Raw genomic sequence first — 16708 nt, 5'->3', positions numbered from 1 at the left:
GTTTAGGAGGAAAAAGAAAAACGAAGAAAAAGAAGAATTCCTTCAATTACAATAGGGCCTTCGCACGTTCAGTGCTCGGGCCCTAATAACGTCAGAAAACAAAAAGAAAATCAGTTAAATGAAGAGACTGCACCACTAATGTGACCTGAGAAAAATAAATAATTACACTGAGATTACAGGCATTTAGTTTGACATTATGAAATAAAGCACCCAGACTACATGAGAGACTGTTAATAATGGGGCCAGGAGAGGTAATCATAAGGATCTCTAATATGATTCATTCATTCAAGTGAAGGACATTTTTAGACACACAGTTTATAATTTTTCCAGGGCAAGACATAATATAGGACTTATGTAGTACCAGGCTATATAGGGGCATACAGTTGTGTAGCAATTGCAGATCAATGAAAGTCCATATTACTGTATGTATGTGGAAGATATGTCCCAGAGGTTGTATGTAAATAGGAAATGATAGGGGACCTGGGATTGATCCCTGGGGGACTCCCCAAAAACAAAAGATTTTCCCTTGGACAACAGCTAATGGTTTAGTTTTTCAACTATATGGAAACTTAACCACTCATGATAGTCTCAGATTCTTCTTATTCTGCATTGTCTGAATAGTATAGTAAGAGAGCTGTTCTTTGATGTACACGAGAGGTACTTTATGCCTGCCTACATCATAAGTAATGCCTTCTCCTCAGGTGATTGACCTCGGCTGCCCTACCCTCAAGAACTATGAGCAACTCTTAAAAAAGCAAGCTGACTGAGTGCAGTTACTAGCTCTGCTATAGATTACCAGAGAGGATTCTTTGCTTGGTGCAGGGTTACCATGTGTAACTACAAAGTGAGAGCCCAGGGCTTCGACAAGATGAAGACATGTTATCTGCAGCCCTGTGATCTTCCCTCCGTGTAGATGCACCTTGAAACAAATTGCACTTTATTCTGCACCAAACAAACTGCTTTTTCTAAATTGTGTATTGATAGACAAATAGTTCCATATGTTTTATTGTATAGATGTTTTTAATCAACTTTTTTTTATAAACATAGTAAATTGGTTCAGATCAGTGACACATTCACTATATATTTTTGACCCCTAATACATTTTAATTTCTTTCACAGCACTATTGAACCATTACATTGAAAGTTCATCAACATATTTGTGTGTTTTCTATTGTATTATCTAAAGAATTTCCCTCTGGCTACATGAAAAAGACATAAATACTTGGTCAGAATCCTAAGGAATTTTTAAAAAAAGTGTTTACACAACATCAGAAAAAGAAGCCTTACATTTCTCTCACTGTGTACCTCAACACAATTCTTTATTTGCTATTTAAATGCCACCATTTGTTTAAAGAACTAAATCACATGATTCCTATTTCGGTGTAGCAATTTCTGCCAAATGAATGTACAGTGGAGCTTTTAGAAAAGTGACACCACAAAAATAAGCTGTGTGTATTCACGCAATTTGGGTGAAAGGTGCACCTAATGATCCTGAAAACATAATTAGAACATATTCCATGCAGTTTCTCAGACAGTGATATTGTCTTTACAGCACAATTAAAAACAAAATGAGTCATGATTTTGAAAAAACACACCCACTCATATCTAAGTATGAATACTCCAATTACACCTGTGAGACACTCTGCCCTTTCAACAATTTCTTAGTTTCTTCTAACACTGTTCAAGAAATCAAGATCATACAAAGAATAATAACAAAGCAAATAACAGACTCTTTGCACTTGAATGTGTGCACATGTTAATGATTCATTCTCTCATACAAAAAGTATTCACCTAAAGTGAACAGCTTGAGTACAGCAAATATCTCTGCATTAATACCACACATTAATAATGAAAAGTATAGCCTAATATGTCTTTTTTTTGGTGTTTACTGTTGATGTTTCTTGGTGCAGTACATCCGTCTGTAGACCAAAGCACCCATCCTTATGCACATGCACCCTTGTGTGCATGCGAACAAACAAAACATGGATCCTTCCATTGCACTACTAGTGGTAGAAAAATTGACAGGGTATCTTTAAGTTGTGAGAACACTAGGGACCGACAATAAAAAAGACACTGCCCTGTTTCATTTTAAAAAATGGCTAATGAGGCTGTGATTTCTGCCCTTATTCTCTGCTTTTTTATGATAGCAATAGTCCTCAATAAGTACTTAATAAAGAAAAATGGAAAGATAACCTCCATTGGCTCCATAAAAATAGAAGTTCTTCCATGAAGCGCTGGGTCATTCAAGTCAACTCCTCTTGTAAACACAGTAAATCTAAAGAAGGCACTATGTTCAATACATCATAGATATGTTTTTTACTCAAAGCTGCAACGGGCATTGGGTCTGGATGTGCATGACAATTTGTTGTAGATGTTTTCAAACTGGGCTATGAACTTTGTGAGTTTCAAAAATATCAATAGAGAGTGGGGAGATATTTTGGGGTTTGGGGCAGAATCTGTAAGGTGCTAGGCTTTAGATACAGCAGCCTAAAAGGCTGTTTGTAACGTAATGCATACACTGTCATAATACATCATACAGCAACTAATAGTGTAAAAAATCATTCTTAGAAATAAATAAAGATGAGATGTGTAGTGTAAATATTTAGTTAAATGTAGTGTAAATTATTTATCATAATTATTTGAATAGGAGTCTATGCAACAAAAAAAAGGCCACTTGAGGCAGTCACATACTATCACACTCCCTGCTCATGTCAGTTTGGAATATTACATTTATTGGCACATATCAGTGGACTGACTTATACCTTATAACCATGCAGCACACATTCTTCTCAGAAGTTGTTACACCTCTAATGCAGGTCAGACTGTGTGACAGGGATCCGTTGGATTCCTCTGGCACTGCACATGTACAAGCTTCTGTATATAATTAGTGCTGTGCCTATAACCATGTTGTTGGATGACATGGTGTTTGGTGGTGGTCCACACAGGCTCTGGTTACTAAATGCTTCATAGACTAAAGGTTAGTCCACCAGACCTGAAGCTTGAGGTCAGTGATGGATGTGGATCTCCTCATGTTTCATTTTCTCATGCTAACACATCAGAAAGCTTCCTTCCAGTAGCTGCTTCCAGGCTTAAAACAAGGCTGTAACAAATCTCAAATGCAAATTTAGCCACAAGCGACCACAAAAACAAATTAGGCCCATTAAGGGTAACAGGGGCATTAGTTGTATTGATAAATATGGGGAACTATCGTGTTAAAGTGATTAAACTATGCACCTTTTGTGATCGGCCTTTGCAAATATGGAAATAATTTCTCATTTTCAGATAGTGTGGATTGGTCATTCAAAAAAGTGTCACTAGGGTATAAGAGTTATAGCCTTATTTTAAGGGGATTAATATAAATCTTTTCATGTAAAGCCATTTTGAGGACTACTAAATTAATAAAATGATTACTAAATAATTAAGATTTTTAATTATTCACTAGCATTAATGACAAACTCTTAGAGTGGATTACAGAATTTACTATATCTAGTGTTAGATGTATTAAACAAACAGCTGGCAAATTAAAGGTACACTGTGGAGTTTTTGACCACTAGTAGTGCTGTGGAGCAATGTTTTGCAGCGGTTTTGACTTTGCTGCGTGTCCTGGAATTTATCTTGTACCCACGTCTGACAGGTTCAAATGTCTGCTTTGTGATGTCCTTTATTGATGGACTTGCAAATGGATTTATTGGAAAAATGTTTGGCCATTTATGAAATACGCCACATCCCAACTTTGTGTCATAGGGTTTAAGGTTTTCTGGTGATTGTAAAATCTTTCTCTGGGATTCTTGAGAATACTTGCCACGAATTAAAGTTTTTTTTAAAATATAAATAAATTATTATTCTTATTCTATAATGTTATTCTCATTGCTATACATTAGTTTATGTGGTAGTAAACAATAGTTACTCTTAAAAGTCCATTATCTTTAAGGTGGAAAAACCCACTGCCAACTGTTTATCAGCCTGTTCACATAAAGTTACCAGGTTTAATACGTCAAAGTGGTTAGGGAGTGTTAAATCCAGGCATTTTTCAAAGGAAAAAATCTTGGGAAATACCAGGATCCTAATTCCTGGGCATTCAACCCTTGTGTATTGTTATGAAATATCTCCCATGCACAGATGTAATTCTACCATAGTAATATCTAACATTAGATTGAGCACATCAAATGTACTATAATCAAAGGGTTTCAACGTATAGATCTAAAGCCCTAATTATCTACAAAACCTTAAAAAGTTAATTGATTTGAAATTAAATGAAGACTAGTTCAGCACTTTGAGTAAGTATGGCTCATTCTTGTACATTAACTTGTTGATTTCACTCAGAAATTAAGGACTGCCTTGTCTTTTTGTGTTACTCGTTTTTGTTAGTTTGTTGATTGCCTGGTTCATTCAGTCAGTGGTAACTCTCAGTAGATCAGAAGTGTTTGTCACATAAGTGTTCATAAATAATAGGCCCTGCCACCCTCTTCTCCTCTGGCCCCCTCTGAGACGAACAGCATGGCTGGTAAATAACTGGCTGGATCGATAACTGTCATTGCAGTTCAGTGAGCCCCGGCAATCTAAAATGTCTGAGCAGTTTGTTTATTTTCTTGTTTTCAACCTCTTCCTCACTGGCCTGTAGTGAAGAGATGCAGATGTATCCTGCAGTACTGAGATTATTCTGCAGCTTTAAATGTGGTTAGTTTATGCTACTGTGGCATGCTGGGTGACAGCTAGTCATGTGACAACAATAAATTAATTTATGTAGCTGTATGTTGACAGTGTTGCTAACACATTTAATCTGTTGATTTTTAAATATTTGAACCTCTTTTCATGACGAGCACGAGTTATGTAAAGAATTAATTTCATTATTTTACTTCGGTTAATGAAAAATGCAACTGGTCGACTGAATGACACTGACTCATTTGTTGATCCAAGCATTTTGCCCACTTTCCCACAAATACAATCTACATGAAGGAGTAAAGTTGCCTTGGTTCAGTCAGACACCAGGCAGTCTAAACCACCTGCATAAACAGTGGCCCCTGCTGGCTCCTTGTGGGCATGGTCTCCTGTCAGTTCCAGCACCTCTCTGCACATAAACAAGTTTTCTTTGTTTTGTTTTTTTACTGTTGCTGAACCCAGATTTCTCTCCTAACATCCTCCTCTGTCCACAGAAGGGCCCTTGTCCGCCCCTGGCTCAGAGTCCGTGAAACGTGTGCACTTTCGAAACATTTTTTCTCATCAAGGAAGAATCCCTCAGCAGATCAGACTTTGTGTATTGTTGGCTTCAGCATTTTAGTGGTAGTGTTTGGTCAACAGATATCCTTCAGGGTGTCATTCAGTTAAACCACGTAGTTGCTTAGGTGGAAAGGAGAAGGATATATCATGGTTTACTTAGGAGGCAAAATTACACAGGAGATCGTCAACACTGTGTATTACAAAAGGGAAGTAAAGGATGCCAATACATCGATTTGAAGACATAACCTGTATGAATCTTCATTATGTCCACCACATGTGTTTAAATATAGATCCGTGCTACCACATGAGGAAACAGCAGGGAAATGCTTTGAGCTCTCACCCAAACCAGGGAAACCTGCATCCTGTGTAATATGGTGTTTGCTACATTCACAGGATTGTAATGGTATACAAAGAGACGCCAAATAAGTTTTATCTCGTCCCAACAATTTGTGCAGTCATTTGTTGTTGTTTTTTTCAGATTGCTTGTGGCTCCCCTCTCTACACTCTCAGATTTTCAAATATCTGTTTGCAGGGGGATGTGTCAGTTCCGAACAGATGACCTAGTTTTTACACACGCACAATCTTACAAACATTGAAAGGCCCCTCTACATACATTACATAAAATTCATCCCTTTATATGAATTCAGTTTACATTTGAGTGGCTGTGGAAAATGTCAATTATGGAATTGGTTAATTTTTAATTATCGTTGGCTGCTCTGTACACAGCTGCTCTACAGTTGACTGTTATTTTTTCTCAGCATTTAATTGGAGCTGAAACAGCATGACCTATTTTGTTTGGAGAGAATGTATACTTTATCTGTGCCTCCTCAGAAGGTGGCCTTGAGCTTAATATGCAGCGCTGCGATGGTTCTTCTCAAAGTGTAATGCATTACAGATTACTCATAACCTGTTTAACATAGCAAGCAGCAAATTCATCAACTGGATTACATAAAGCCACTAACATGTGATTCCTTTTACATACTTAACAAATTCTTTAATTAAACATGCAGCTGCCAGTAAAATGACAAAGCAACTTTCCCACAAATTTTAGTTTTGTCCAGACAAGCCACGTTTATTTGAAGTGTAATTCCCACCCTGTCCTTAGGCAGACGATAGTGGCATTTTAAAATCACCTGTGTAATCAAAACAGAGCTGTCCTTTGTATTATCGCAAATATAACTCCGTCTGGTCAGTCTAAGGAATGAATCACAGTAATGAGGTGCTCTCCAAGGTTTCTATTGAAGTGCGCTGCTGTGTCACAGTGACACAAACAATTTCTGGCTTTCAAAGGCAGTTGAGAAAATGGGTCTCTGCAGTATGGAATCAAATAAAGCCATCATTATAAAGTGACGGCTCTTAATACACAAGTGTTTAACCCGTATATGTTTGATTCTAGACACACAACATACTGCCCCCCCCCCTCCTAAAATCACCTACCAACACACACACGCACACGCAAACACAGACCAACTCACTGAAAGGATACTGTGACTGATCCAGCAATCCTTTTATTGTTTTGGTAAAGCAGAGTCGCCTAAGCTGCTATAATCACTCGTTTAGTGTTGCTGCAAAAAAAGCTTTTTTTAGATATTCCAATCCAATAAAAAAATTCAATCCCTCATGAACCCTAACTAATGCAATGGTCCATTTGCTGTTGTTGTTGTTAATATTACTATTATTTTAATAAGCCCTCTCCCTTTCAAAGGCTATGTGTCCATTTCAAATAATATAATTGTGATTCAGGGAGACAAAAGCCAGGATGTCAGATTGAGAGCTGGCTAAAGCTTCTCTTTTAAAAGCCTGAGTTAAAGCTGCAGCTCCATTGACACTAAAGAGCATGTTGTATTGTGAAGTCCATCATCATTTAATCTGTGGATAAATATGTCTGTGAGTGATTATGTCTTTCTTTAGTTTGTGCTGATCATGCAGGAAGTGTTCAGCTATTGTAAAAGGTAAGACAATTGCTTTTGGTTTAAGGTGCAATATTGCGTTTACAGGAAGTATAAAAGAAGCAATACACGGCTGATAGATGACTGCAGGTTTGGAGACACAGATTAGTGTTAGCACTTGTCTTTCAATGGGCTCCCTCTACAGTGTCTGTACTGTTCCCCTTCTGGTTACCACTTTCAGCTCAGTGGTTTGTGCTGTTTGTGCAGCGGCTCTCAATCTCATTGTCTGTGCACACTGCATAAAAAAGTACTGGCCGGAAAATGAGAATACAGTTTGATTCCTCAAAAGTTGAACTGAAATTTTAACTCTCCTCACTTTTTGTGTAAGGAAATATAAACTTTAATGACTTGTACATTCAAAAAAGGATAAAATCGTATTTGTGGAACCAAAGTGTAAGCTTCAAGCCTCTCAAGCCTCAAGCTGGCAGCCATAGATTTGCGTCTGACCTGTGGCCCTCGGCCCTCTCTCTCCCCCTTTCCTGTCACTCTTCAGCTGTCCTATCCAATAAAGGCAAAAATATGTACATGTTTTGCAATTTAACATTCTTGCGGTATATCATTACATTCCTAGTCCTTTACAACATTTGGGAGTCATAATGCTGTTAAGTTTGTATGTCATTTGGAATTTGGAAGCTAGCAAACTATGCTAACTACCTTCCACATAGAAAAGAGAAGCTAGTTAGCCTATTTTGCTAATGTTTACACTGATTTGCACTAGTTTTTACTTTTTGTTCATTTTATTTTAACACTTGCTAAGTCATTAGCAGCTTTTGCACACTCTGTACTGTGTTTGTATTGCGTTATACAAAGGAGGGGGTTCAGCTAGCGTGAATCCCGTGATTCCAATCATGACACTGAGTCTTGTAGAGAATGGTAGAATCACGGATGGGACTAAGCAGTGGCAAACAATGTTGTTGTCCAGCCTGTGTGACTGTTAGAATTTAAAAAATATAACAAACAATGTTTAGTGCCTGCCTGCAGCCATATTGAACTAATCGAAAATGTGCATCCCCTGGAAAATTGTAGGGGGCACTCTCACTGCAGTAAATGAATTAAATTTAGATTTATTCTTTTCGGTGATAACCATTTTGGCCAAATGCAAGTCAAAACAAACACTGCATATATATAAACTGACTTCTTTGAAAAAATATATTTTAATTTCAACTTAACTTAAATATTTTGTTGTTGTATGCCTGTTGGCTGTCTGTATGTCTGGATCCAGACACCAGGACAAAGCAGAGTTAACCCTTGGGTTGCACTGCTATGATTTATCCCACAGATCTGTTCCACTTGTTCTCTACCATAGAAGGTGATATGTAAATAGTTCCAGCTTCCAGTTCACTTGCCCTCCTTTGTTCCACCTCCACTAACAAAGGTTTAGATCTGATGCCCTGAGAACAGTTGTCTCTCCTGTTCACTCTCTATCACTGTGGTGGAAGCAGGAAAGAAAGAGCCTGAGGTTTGGTTCTTAGTGGGACACAATGCTGTCAGGGCATCAGGTGAGAGCACGTACCGAGCCCCCTCTGCCCACCCACACCCACCATCCACTCCTCACTTAATCAGTTCTGACACAATGCCAATTCCACAGTGGGTGGCACGCACAGCTTCATTCATAGATGTGGCAGTCAAGCAGAGATCAGCTCTCAGACCCAGGCTTTCTCTGCTCACCTTTCACTGTCATGCTGTATCAGGTAGCACGCAACAGTGGTCATTTACAGATGTTATTGTTGTTTTTGATTTTAAGTGGTCTGGCATTTAACAACTCTCTGCAAATCGTTTGTCAAGTGGATGGCATTTGATGGTCCATCAGGATGTCTTTTGTGGGCATTACAACTGATAGGATTTCTGCCATTAAAAAGCAGACGGCAGATGACCTGAAACGATAAGCCTTGACATACTGGGGGAAAAAAGTGGGAAATAGGTGCAGCTGTTAACCCAGTCACCGCTGAATTTACGTAAACCGCACTAACTTCAATGAAACTGCGGCTGAGTGTCCCGAGGGCGCAGGCAAACAATTTACTGAACTGAGCCAGACATAACTGAAAAACCATGTCTCTACCACGTATAGCTGCTGTATGGTTTCTATTGTTGCCTCTGAAAAGCTGAACAGGAACTGCGAAGCAATCATAAAGCATGCAGGGAAGCAATTTCTTTCTCTTATTCAAGTGAAAAATTATTCCGTGCTGTCACAAAAGACTCCCTAACAAGGTGCTTTAAACTCTCTGGCAGTGCATTGCTGCAGGGTGTCAAAGAGTGGATAAGGTATAAATGAAGCTTAAACTCAAAAGTCTGTTTCTGGTAATAGCAGCATTTCGTTCCCTCTCCAATGTGCTTTTGATGTGGAGCTAAGATTAACAGTGTTAAATCGTCCTCTTCACTGTCTCAAACTAACAACACAGGCATAATGAGCAGTGTGTCGTCAACAAGAGCACTCCTTTGAGGTGTACGAATATTATACAGACGTATTATCTACTCTGTTATGCAGGTGGTTGTATTCAAATTCAACCCCCTCCACGTAAACCTCCACTGACCGTTGTGTATTATTAAAAAGAAAGTCATGTAATTTGAGTCAACAATAGAGGAAAATCCAACCACTGAGGAATGTTCCTTTCATCTCTTCTTAATCCTCCATGATGTGGTCTTTGCCGTTTATGGTTGAGTGGCCGAGGAGGCGCAAGGTGCCAGGAATTCCAAGAGCTCCGGCCCAGTTGCTCTCTAGAGAGCTTGGCAGAAAGATTTGCACATCGAACGTGTCGATCCCTCACAGTTAATGAGGCCTACTGTTTGGGCTTCCATTATCAGCCTGCTGCATCCTGAGCCGGGCCGAGCAAAAGTCATGCATCATAAAGTTCTGGGTGCTGTTTGATACATCGTGGACAGTAATCAGAGCTCAGCATTTCTCACCGTCTCTGGAAATAAACTCAGTAGACCATTGCATGTCCTCACACCACATCTACTGTATATTTGCATTACCACCTCTAAATATTATGCACATTTTTAGGTTAATACTCGTATTTAGGGCGTCTACTGTAATAGGTTTAATGCAACACATTATTTTTCTAATACTGGCCATTGCTGCAACACCTCTTTTCATCCTCTGTCTGAAGCGCTCCAGAGTAGCCCAGTCCGCTCTCATTGGTCACGCTAGCTGAGCTAACATTAGTTCTGCAGTATGAAGTTACACAAAAAACAACATCAAAAAACAGTTACTGGCATCCAAACTACCACTCTTGTTATTTATTTGACTTCAACTGAGGCTTAACGTTCACACAGTTTCTCTTTACTGCCCCTCAATATTACATTAGTTCAGCATCACCTTACTACAACTTACCAAAGAAAAAGTAAAACAACATAAACAAGGCAAAGCTTCCAAGTTTGAAGTTGGGTGACGGACAGCCAGTATTGATCCATCCTTAGCTTGAACATAGTAGCTTAGCTTGATGAAGTAGTAAAGTCAAATGCACAAACACACTCCAGTTTTTTATTGTTTGGACATTTCCATAACATTTCCACCAAAAATAAAGTGACTACTCCAAGTCCCCCGCAGATGGTTTGTGCAGTCAACAACAGAGCACTTACCCTTATCTCTTAGATGATTTACAGACATTTCCATCCAAAAAATAAAGATAATCCACCAGGTTAGGTTTTCACATGCAAGTAGTATGCTAAAGCATAAAATGGCCTCTTTAATATATTTGATAAAATGACACCTATTTTATATATACTAGTGAAACCTTGACTGACACATACAATGAGTCAAATTACCGGAAATTACGCGCATACAAATTTGGTCATCAATAGTTCCAAATGAGCTGCTTGACACGATCTGTAATTACTCTTTCATTCTAAATACAAAAACATTTTTTCACTCAATCTCCTATTGATAAATCTGGTTCCTTTATGTGGCACAGTAAACCATGGATAAATAAGTACAAAACCAGACTGGTCGCTAACATTCACCCAGCTCCCAGATGTCACAATTAGGAACACCTCAAAGGTCAGCTCAGATCTCAGCCCGTGTTACAATATTGAAAATCAAATCTACTGTAAAGATCCAGCCGGCCCCAGATCTAGGGAAGGTCATCGGAGTGTCACTGATTTCTGAAAAAGCTCAGCCACACAGCAAGAAAAGAGTCAAGTTCAGGCCTCCAGGGTGTCTGCAAAGGACACACACACCTGTGACTGGATTGCGCTAGGAGCCGGGGATGGGGGATGGGGGAGCTGCGAATGATTGGCAGAAAATGTCAGGCACAACACGTCAGCCCCATACAGACACACAGCAGGCAGATGTCAGAGACTGCATGATAAGAGGGAGGGCAGGCTCACAAGGAAAGGAAGGAAGTGGCATCTTCAGAGAGTTATGTCATCCTTCTAAAGTCTCTTACAGATTAGGCCTCAACGCAGCTCACACCTGAAGTCGTTTGTGCTCAGAGTATGACTGAATAACTATCTCCTGACCTATCACCCAAATGTACAAGACTTAAAAAGTAGCTTTCTTCTACTGTTTGCCTCCTCTTTTCTTTCTGTTATCATTATTTTCCAAAATACAAGGATTAGTCAGGGTCACAGTTTTTTCCACACGCTTGTATTGCACAGAAGGATATGCACAACCTTCTGGGCTGCACCACCACTGGGGCCTGAGCCAGGGTCAGATACCTCAGAGGGGAAAGGCAGACTCAAGACCATCCACTGCATGTTGATTACAGTGAATGTGCTTTGTTTGACCTTGTGACAGCACATCATCCATTTATTGAAGTCAGGTTTTTTTGTGAATCTTAAAGTCGAACCTGGGCGTATTTTGTTAAGCGATACATTCTTGCACTTTTTCTTTGCATTTTTAGGCAGCATTTGTATCGCGTAGACCAGAGGTGATATCCATCAGCGAGGTGCAAATAAATGCATGAAACTGATGAAATGTTCTTCATTACCTCACTCGGCTTTGTGAATCACAATTTTCTTGCTTTCCTTATTCTCAGGGCAGTGCACCCATCGCCCACCCTGAAGACGAGCTGGAGCGCCTGACCAAGAAGATGCTGTTTGACATGGATAACCCGCCATCTGAGGAATATTTTGGTAAGAAAGATAGCTCGTCTCACACACACTTGGTCAGCAGTAGACTTTTGACAGAAGACATTTTGACATACCACACACACTAATCCTATTTTATTTTATGCTTTTTGTTTTAAGATTTATGCAGGAAGGTAATGGGACAGGACAGCATTTGGGAGTTTTAGCATGCTAGCTAGGCTTGGATTCTGTTTGATGCTAGCTGCGAGGCGTTCTGTGTTTGGACAGAAAGATGGATAGTATTAAATTATAGTAACATAATAAAGCCACTAAGAGCTTCAGCAATTAAATAGTGATCATTTAAATTTTTTACATACAATGAAATACATTGAAAGAAAATGTTTCCTGTCTGATCTTTTCAGCATTACAACATTTGGCCTAACACCTGTTTAGCGAACTCCTCACAGATCTACAGCAGCAAAAGCATGTCAGATAATGGACTGCATAAACTGAGACAGCATCCTCTTTCCCATATTGGCAGCGTATATACAGCATGTAAAATTATCTATTTTATTTGTATTAGTTTATTTAACAGTTCTTTCACTAGGAAATCTCTTGAGATACATTACTTGCTCAAAATGTCAGCTTAGAGTAGGTAGCACAGTTTCTTATTACCACATTGTAACAGGGTCACTTTTCTTGTGCATGTTATGAATCACCAAACAAAAGAATATAATCATTTCTGCTACCAGCGGACCTATTCCTCTGCTGTGAGTGTGACACAACAGCCACTTCACAGTGTAGCATTCATAGGTGAGAGTAGCAAAGTGGCTAAAATTAGCCCATGAGTCACTCTTTGATTCACATCAACAACACTAATACTGGGAAAAGCTCACATGCACACACACGCACACAGAGACACACACACACACACACACACATTATCCTTTTTGATACATTGCAAAAGCAGTCCTAAAAAAACATTAGTGCAGGGAGTGTGGTCTATTTAGGAGCACTGTCACTCTTCACTGTGATGTTTTGTGAAACTAAAAGAAGAAACAAACGGGCCCCTAAATGAGTCTGAAGAAAAGTACTGTTTGTACTACAAAACCAAAGCCATGTCACATTTTTGGTGATAAAGGCTAAATTAAACAATGTGGGATAGTGGGTTAATAGAATAAAACTGGCATAAGGTTTCCTAGATTAGCCCACCCAGTGACCCACAAAGTTAGTTTTGTATCACAGGAACAATGTTTTTGGAAAATGTCTGGAGGCTATTGAGTACAGTGCAGGTGTGTGTGATACAGACAAGGTTAGTCTAGTATTCTTGGTGCTTCTTATCCGTTGATTTCCATGTGTAGACACAGCAGCATATCTACCTGTCTGGGAAGCAGTCCTCAAGGTAGAGTCTCAAAACTATATCAATGTGATCAAACGATAAGGCTCAACTCTTGCTCAGGGTATAATGAGAATGAGAGATAAAGGCTTCGGACAGATGAAACATCCTGATTTTGATACATCTCTGTATCTCGTTAGATTGTCCAGCGGTTGTTTTTTTTGTACAGTAGTTCTCTCCCATTTGTTTCTCTGAAGCACTTGATATTTAATTTTGTTCTCATTTGAAAAAAATATATAAATATAACTGCCAGGATTAAACAAAATACCAATTTTTAATACTATTTTGCAAAATAGGATTCAAAAGACAAGGATTCTGTGCATTTATATTTCATTTCTATTTTTCCGCCCTCTGCACCCTTTGCTGCCAGCGAGTGCCATCCCTCTGCTGCTCTCTCTTCTCTAGCCTTTAATCCCCTTTGCCCTGGAATTAGTTCCCATGCCCATTAGATACCTCACTCAATACATTCAATGGGACTCTGGAGCAGGCTTTATATCAGCACATAATCACACAGCACACCATGATAGCATGTGTAGGTGTATTATAGCTACAGGGACATGTATTTAACTGGTATTAAGGGATATTCGGCTTCACGTTGGTGCGCACTGATGTAAAAACCTTAATTGGTTCACATTAGACATAGGTCAAATGGATCTGCTGGCTTAAGCAAAGTGTAGTCATTTTAAAGAGGAATGGCCATCAAAGCCTTGTTGGCCTAATTTTTGGGTGAATGTGTATGTGAAGCAGAACTGGCATGAACTGTAGGCTGCCATACCATGCATGCACTTGCCACTATTTGCCAACTATAAGGCTGACTGGCTGAAGGCTGGTAAAACAAGGACATGGGAGAAATGGGTCACATGTGAGCCGAGGTAGCCAGAACAAGTTAGGGATAGCGTGTGCGTCCCCAGCTGACAGCGGCTGGCTGTTACTGGAGTGGAGGGAGGGAGGGAGGGAGGCAGGAGGGTCATCTTGTGGTTAAACAAGGCGACAGCTGAATTAACCGAGAGAAAGAAAGAGGATGAGGGCAGGAGCCTTCGAGTGAGGTGACTGCAGGGACTCATTAGGAGAAAGTTCAAGCACAGGCACATGCTGCTTTGCAAATCCACAGAGCCCCCCGTCCTCCCCCGCTGAATAATGCACATATAGCCACCACTCTAATTTTAAAACTGACTTTAGTCCGGTATGTTTTTCATAGTATATCCAGGGCTGTGGGAGAATCAGTCCCAAGGCATGAGACTTTTGTAATTACAAAGAATCTAATGGCACACAAGCCTCTCCTTTTTTGGTGGGGTTCAGGGGGGAAGAGGGCTAGCATTTGTTGAAACCCTAAGGCTAGTAATTAACAAGATTAATCAAAGTGGGGCTGCGATCTCTAGTGCACTACTGGACTGGATCATTGTCTTCCTATAGCAAAGTTTTATTGGTGTCACTAATGTCTTTGATGAGCTCCTAATCTGAAACAGCCAGTTTCCATTGGTCCAGAGGGGGTTAATTGAATCGAATTAGCGTTACACTCTGGCACTGTGATGTCACAGGGAAATTTTTCATTAGACTCAATTGAGCTCCATCTGTAGCTTATAAATTACACAACATTATTACGCTCCATACAACAAGTTCTGTCCAGCAATTACACAGGTCATGGCTTTGAGGACTTTTTTTTCCTGGCAAAACGGGAACACAAAAAGCAGCCGTTTTTTAAAAGCAAATGCCTCTCAAACTGTAAAAAACCTGAAAATGATGCACTATAAAAGAACGGCTTTTCATGCGAGAAACCCAGTTTGCAAGCCAGAAATTCCTCCTATGATTGAAGCTTCTTTGAAAAGCAACTGATTAGTCCTGATTTAGAGTTCCAGATTAGATTTGAGTAATCTGAAAGAGCCTTTTCTCCAAATGTCATCATCCGTCATATTTAATCCACTTAGGTTCTGCGTAGGTGTACTGTGTTTGTGGAAATCTAATAAGACACAGCTACTCAGCTTGCAGTACAGATGCCTTGGCATTTGTGCATCAGAGGAACTTACAATATTTTGTCATCACTACATTTCTGTCAACCAAAACCAGGACATAAAGCTGAATAATTGAAAGGATGAGATGCTTTGCATTATTTACAATTAGTGATGATGATACTTATGCAGTGTAGTTCATTCTGCCGCAGACAATCTCTTTTTATTTCTCCTTTAATACCAAAATGACAAGTTGAGAACTCCTTTATGCGATCCCAGGCTTTTGGTATTCCACTGTATAGAATTAAGAAAGAAGTGAAATTTTAATATCCAATCAATATTTATACAAAGTGGGGGGATTTTTGAGCAGTGGCATGAATGTTTTTGTAATGTTATTATCAGATGTTAGAGAGATAGTCATTGGAAATAAGCAGAGAGATTCATTTGGGCATACTGTACTACGCACAGGACTCTGAGCTGTCGGGAAAGCCTTTCCTCCTGGTTTGAGCTAGCCTTTGTTTTATGATAAGAGCCAGAGAAGAAAAGGCAGGCTTTGCCATTTTTCCTCATAATGTCAGCTGGAGGAGCCCTCATAATTTATAAGACACCTCACATGAAATGTTCATGAGGAATCTTAGAAGAGATACAAATGGCAGTGTAACTCCAGTAACAGTACAGGCCAGAGGAGTCAAAGCAGATCAGCTAAGGTAATTGGGTCAGAAAAAGTTTAGGTTCACTCAGTGTGCTGTTGTGGACCGGCTTTGTTTCTTTATAACACAACTGAGCATCATAACTTAATGTATTAATAGGCTTCCAGTTTAGACAGCTTTGTGCATTGTCTAAGATACTCTGGTGGAATTAATTTGCATATTACTGAGGTCGCCCTCAGCAACCTCTTAGGAGTTTGCTTTTAGATGTGTCTCTACATGTCATAACAAGTGGGATGTGTGTCAGAGTAAAACCTTTCTGCTGGCTTGAAAAGACGCCCTCCTACCCCCCCAACCCGTTTCTCCACCATACTCCACCTCCACAGTCTCCAAATGCCTTTGGCCAACCGTCTCCCCCAATACAGATAACTGTTCCTGTTTAGTGTATGAAGGTGTACCTTTAAAGTTCATTTTTAATGTTCATTTGCATGTACAGAGACAAAACACACGCTTGTCTAAACTTGCAGGTACAATATAAAAATGCAT

General features: G+C 39.5%; 1 protein-coding gene across 3 annotated transcripts in view; it reads left to right on the top strand.

Annotated features, from left to right (window-relative positions):
- lpp (LIM domain containing preferred translocation partner in lipoma) overlaps positions 1-16708 on the top strand; it is a 135469-nt gene that overhangs the window by 88532 nt on the left and 30229 nt on the right. For all 3 annotated transcript variants that reach the window (XM_035654004.1, XM_035654006.1, XM_035654005.1), the window contains one exon: positions 12143-12239. In XM_035654004.1, the coding sequence (XP_035509897.1) occupies positions 12143-12239 (97 nt within the window). The remainder of the gene's footprint in view (positions 1-12142; positions 12240-16708) is intronic.

This window comes from Morone saxatilis, unplaced genomic scaffold (genome assembly GCF_004916995.1).
Source record: "Morone saxatilis isolate NCDOM2014 unplaced genomic scaffold, NCSU_SB_2.0 Contig12, whole genome shotgun sequence".
Taxonomy (NCBI): Eukaryota; Metazoa; Chordata; class Actinopteri; family Moronidae; genus Morone; species Morone saxatilis.
Note: the sequence above shows the minus strand (reverse complement) of the source record. Positions and strands in the feature narration are given on the sequence as shown.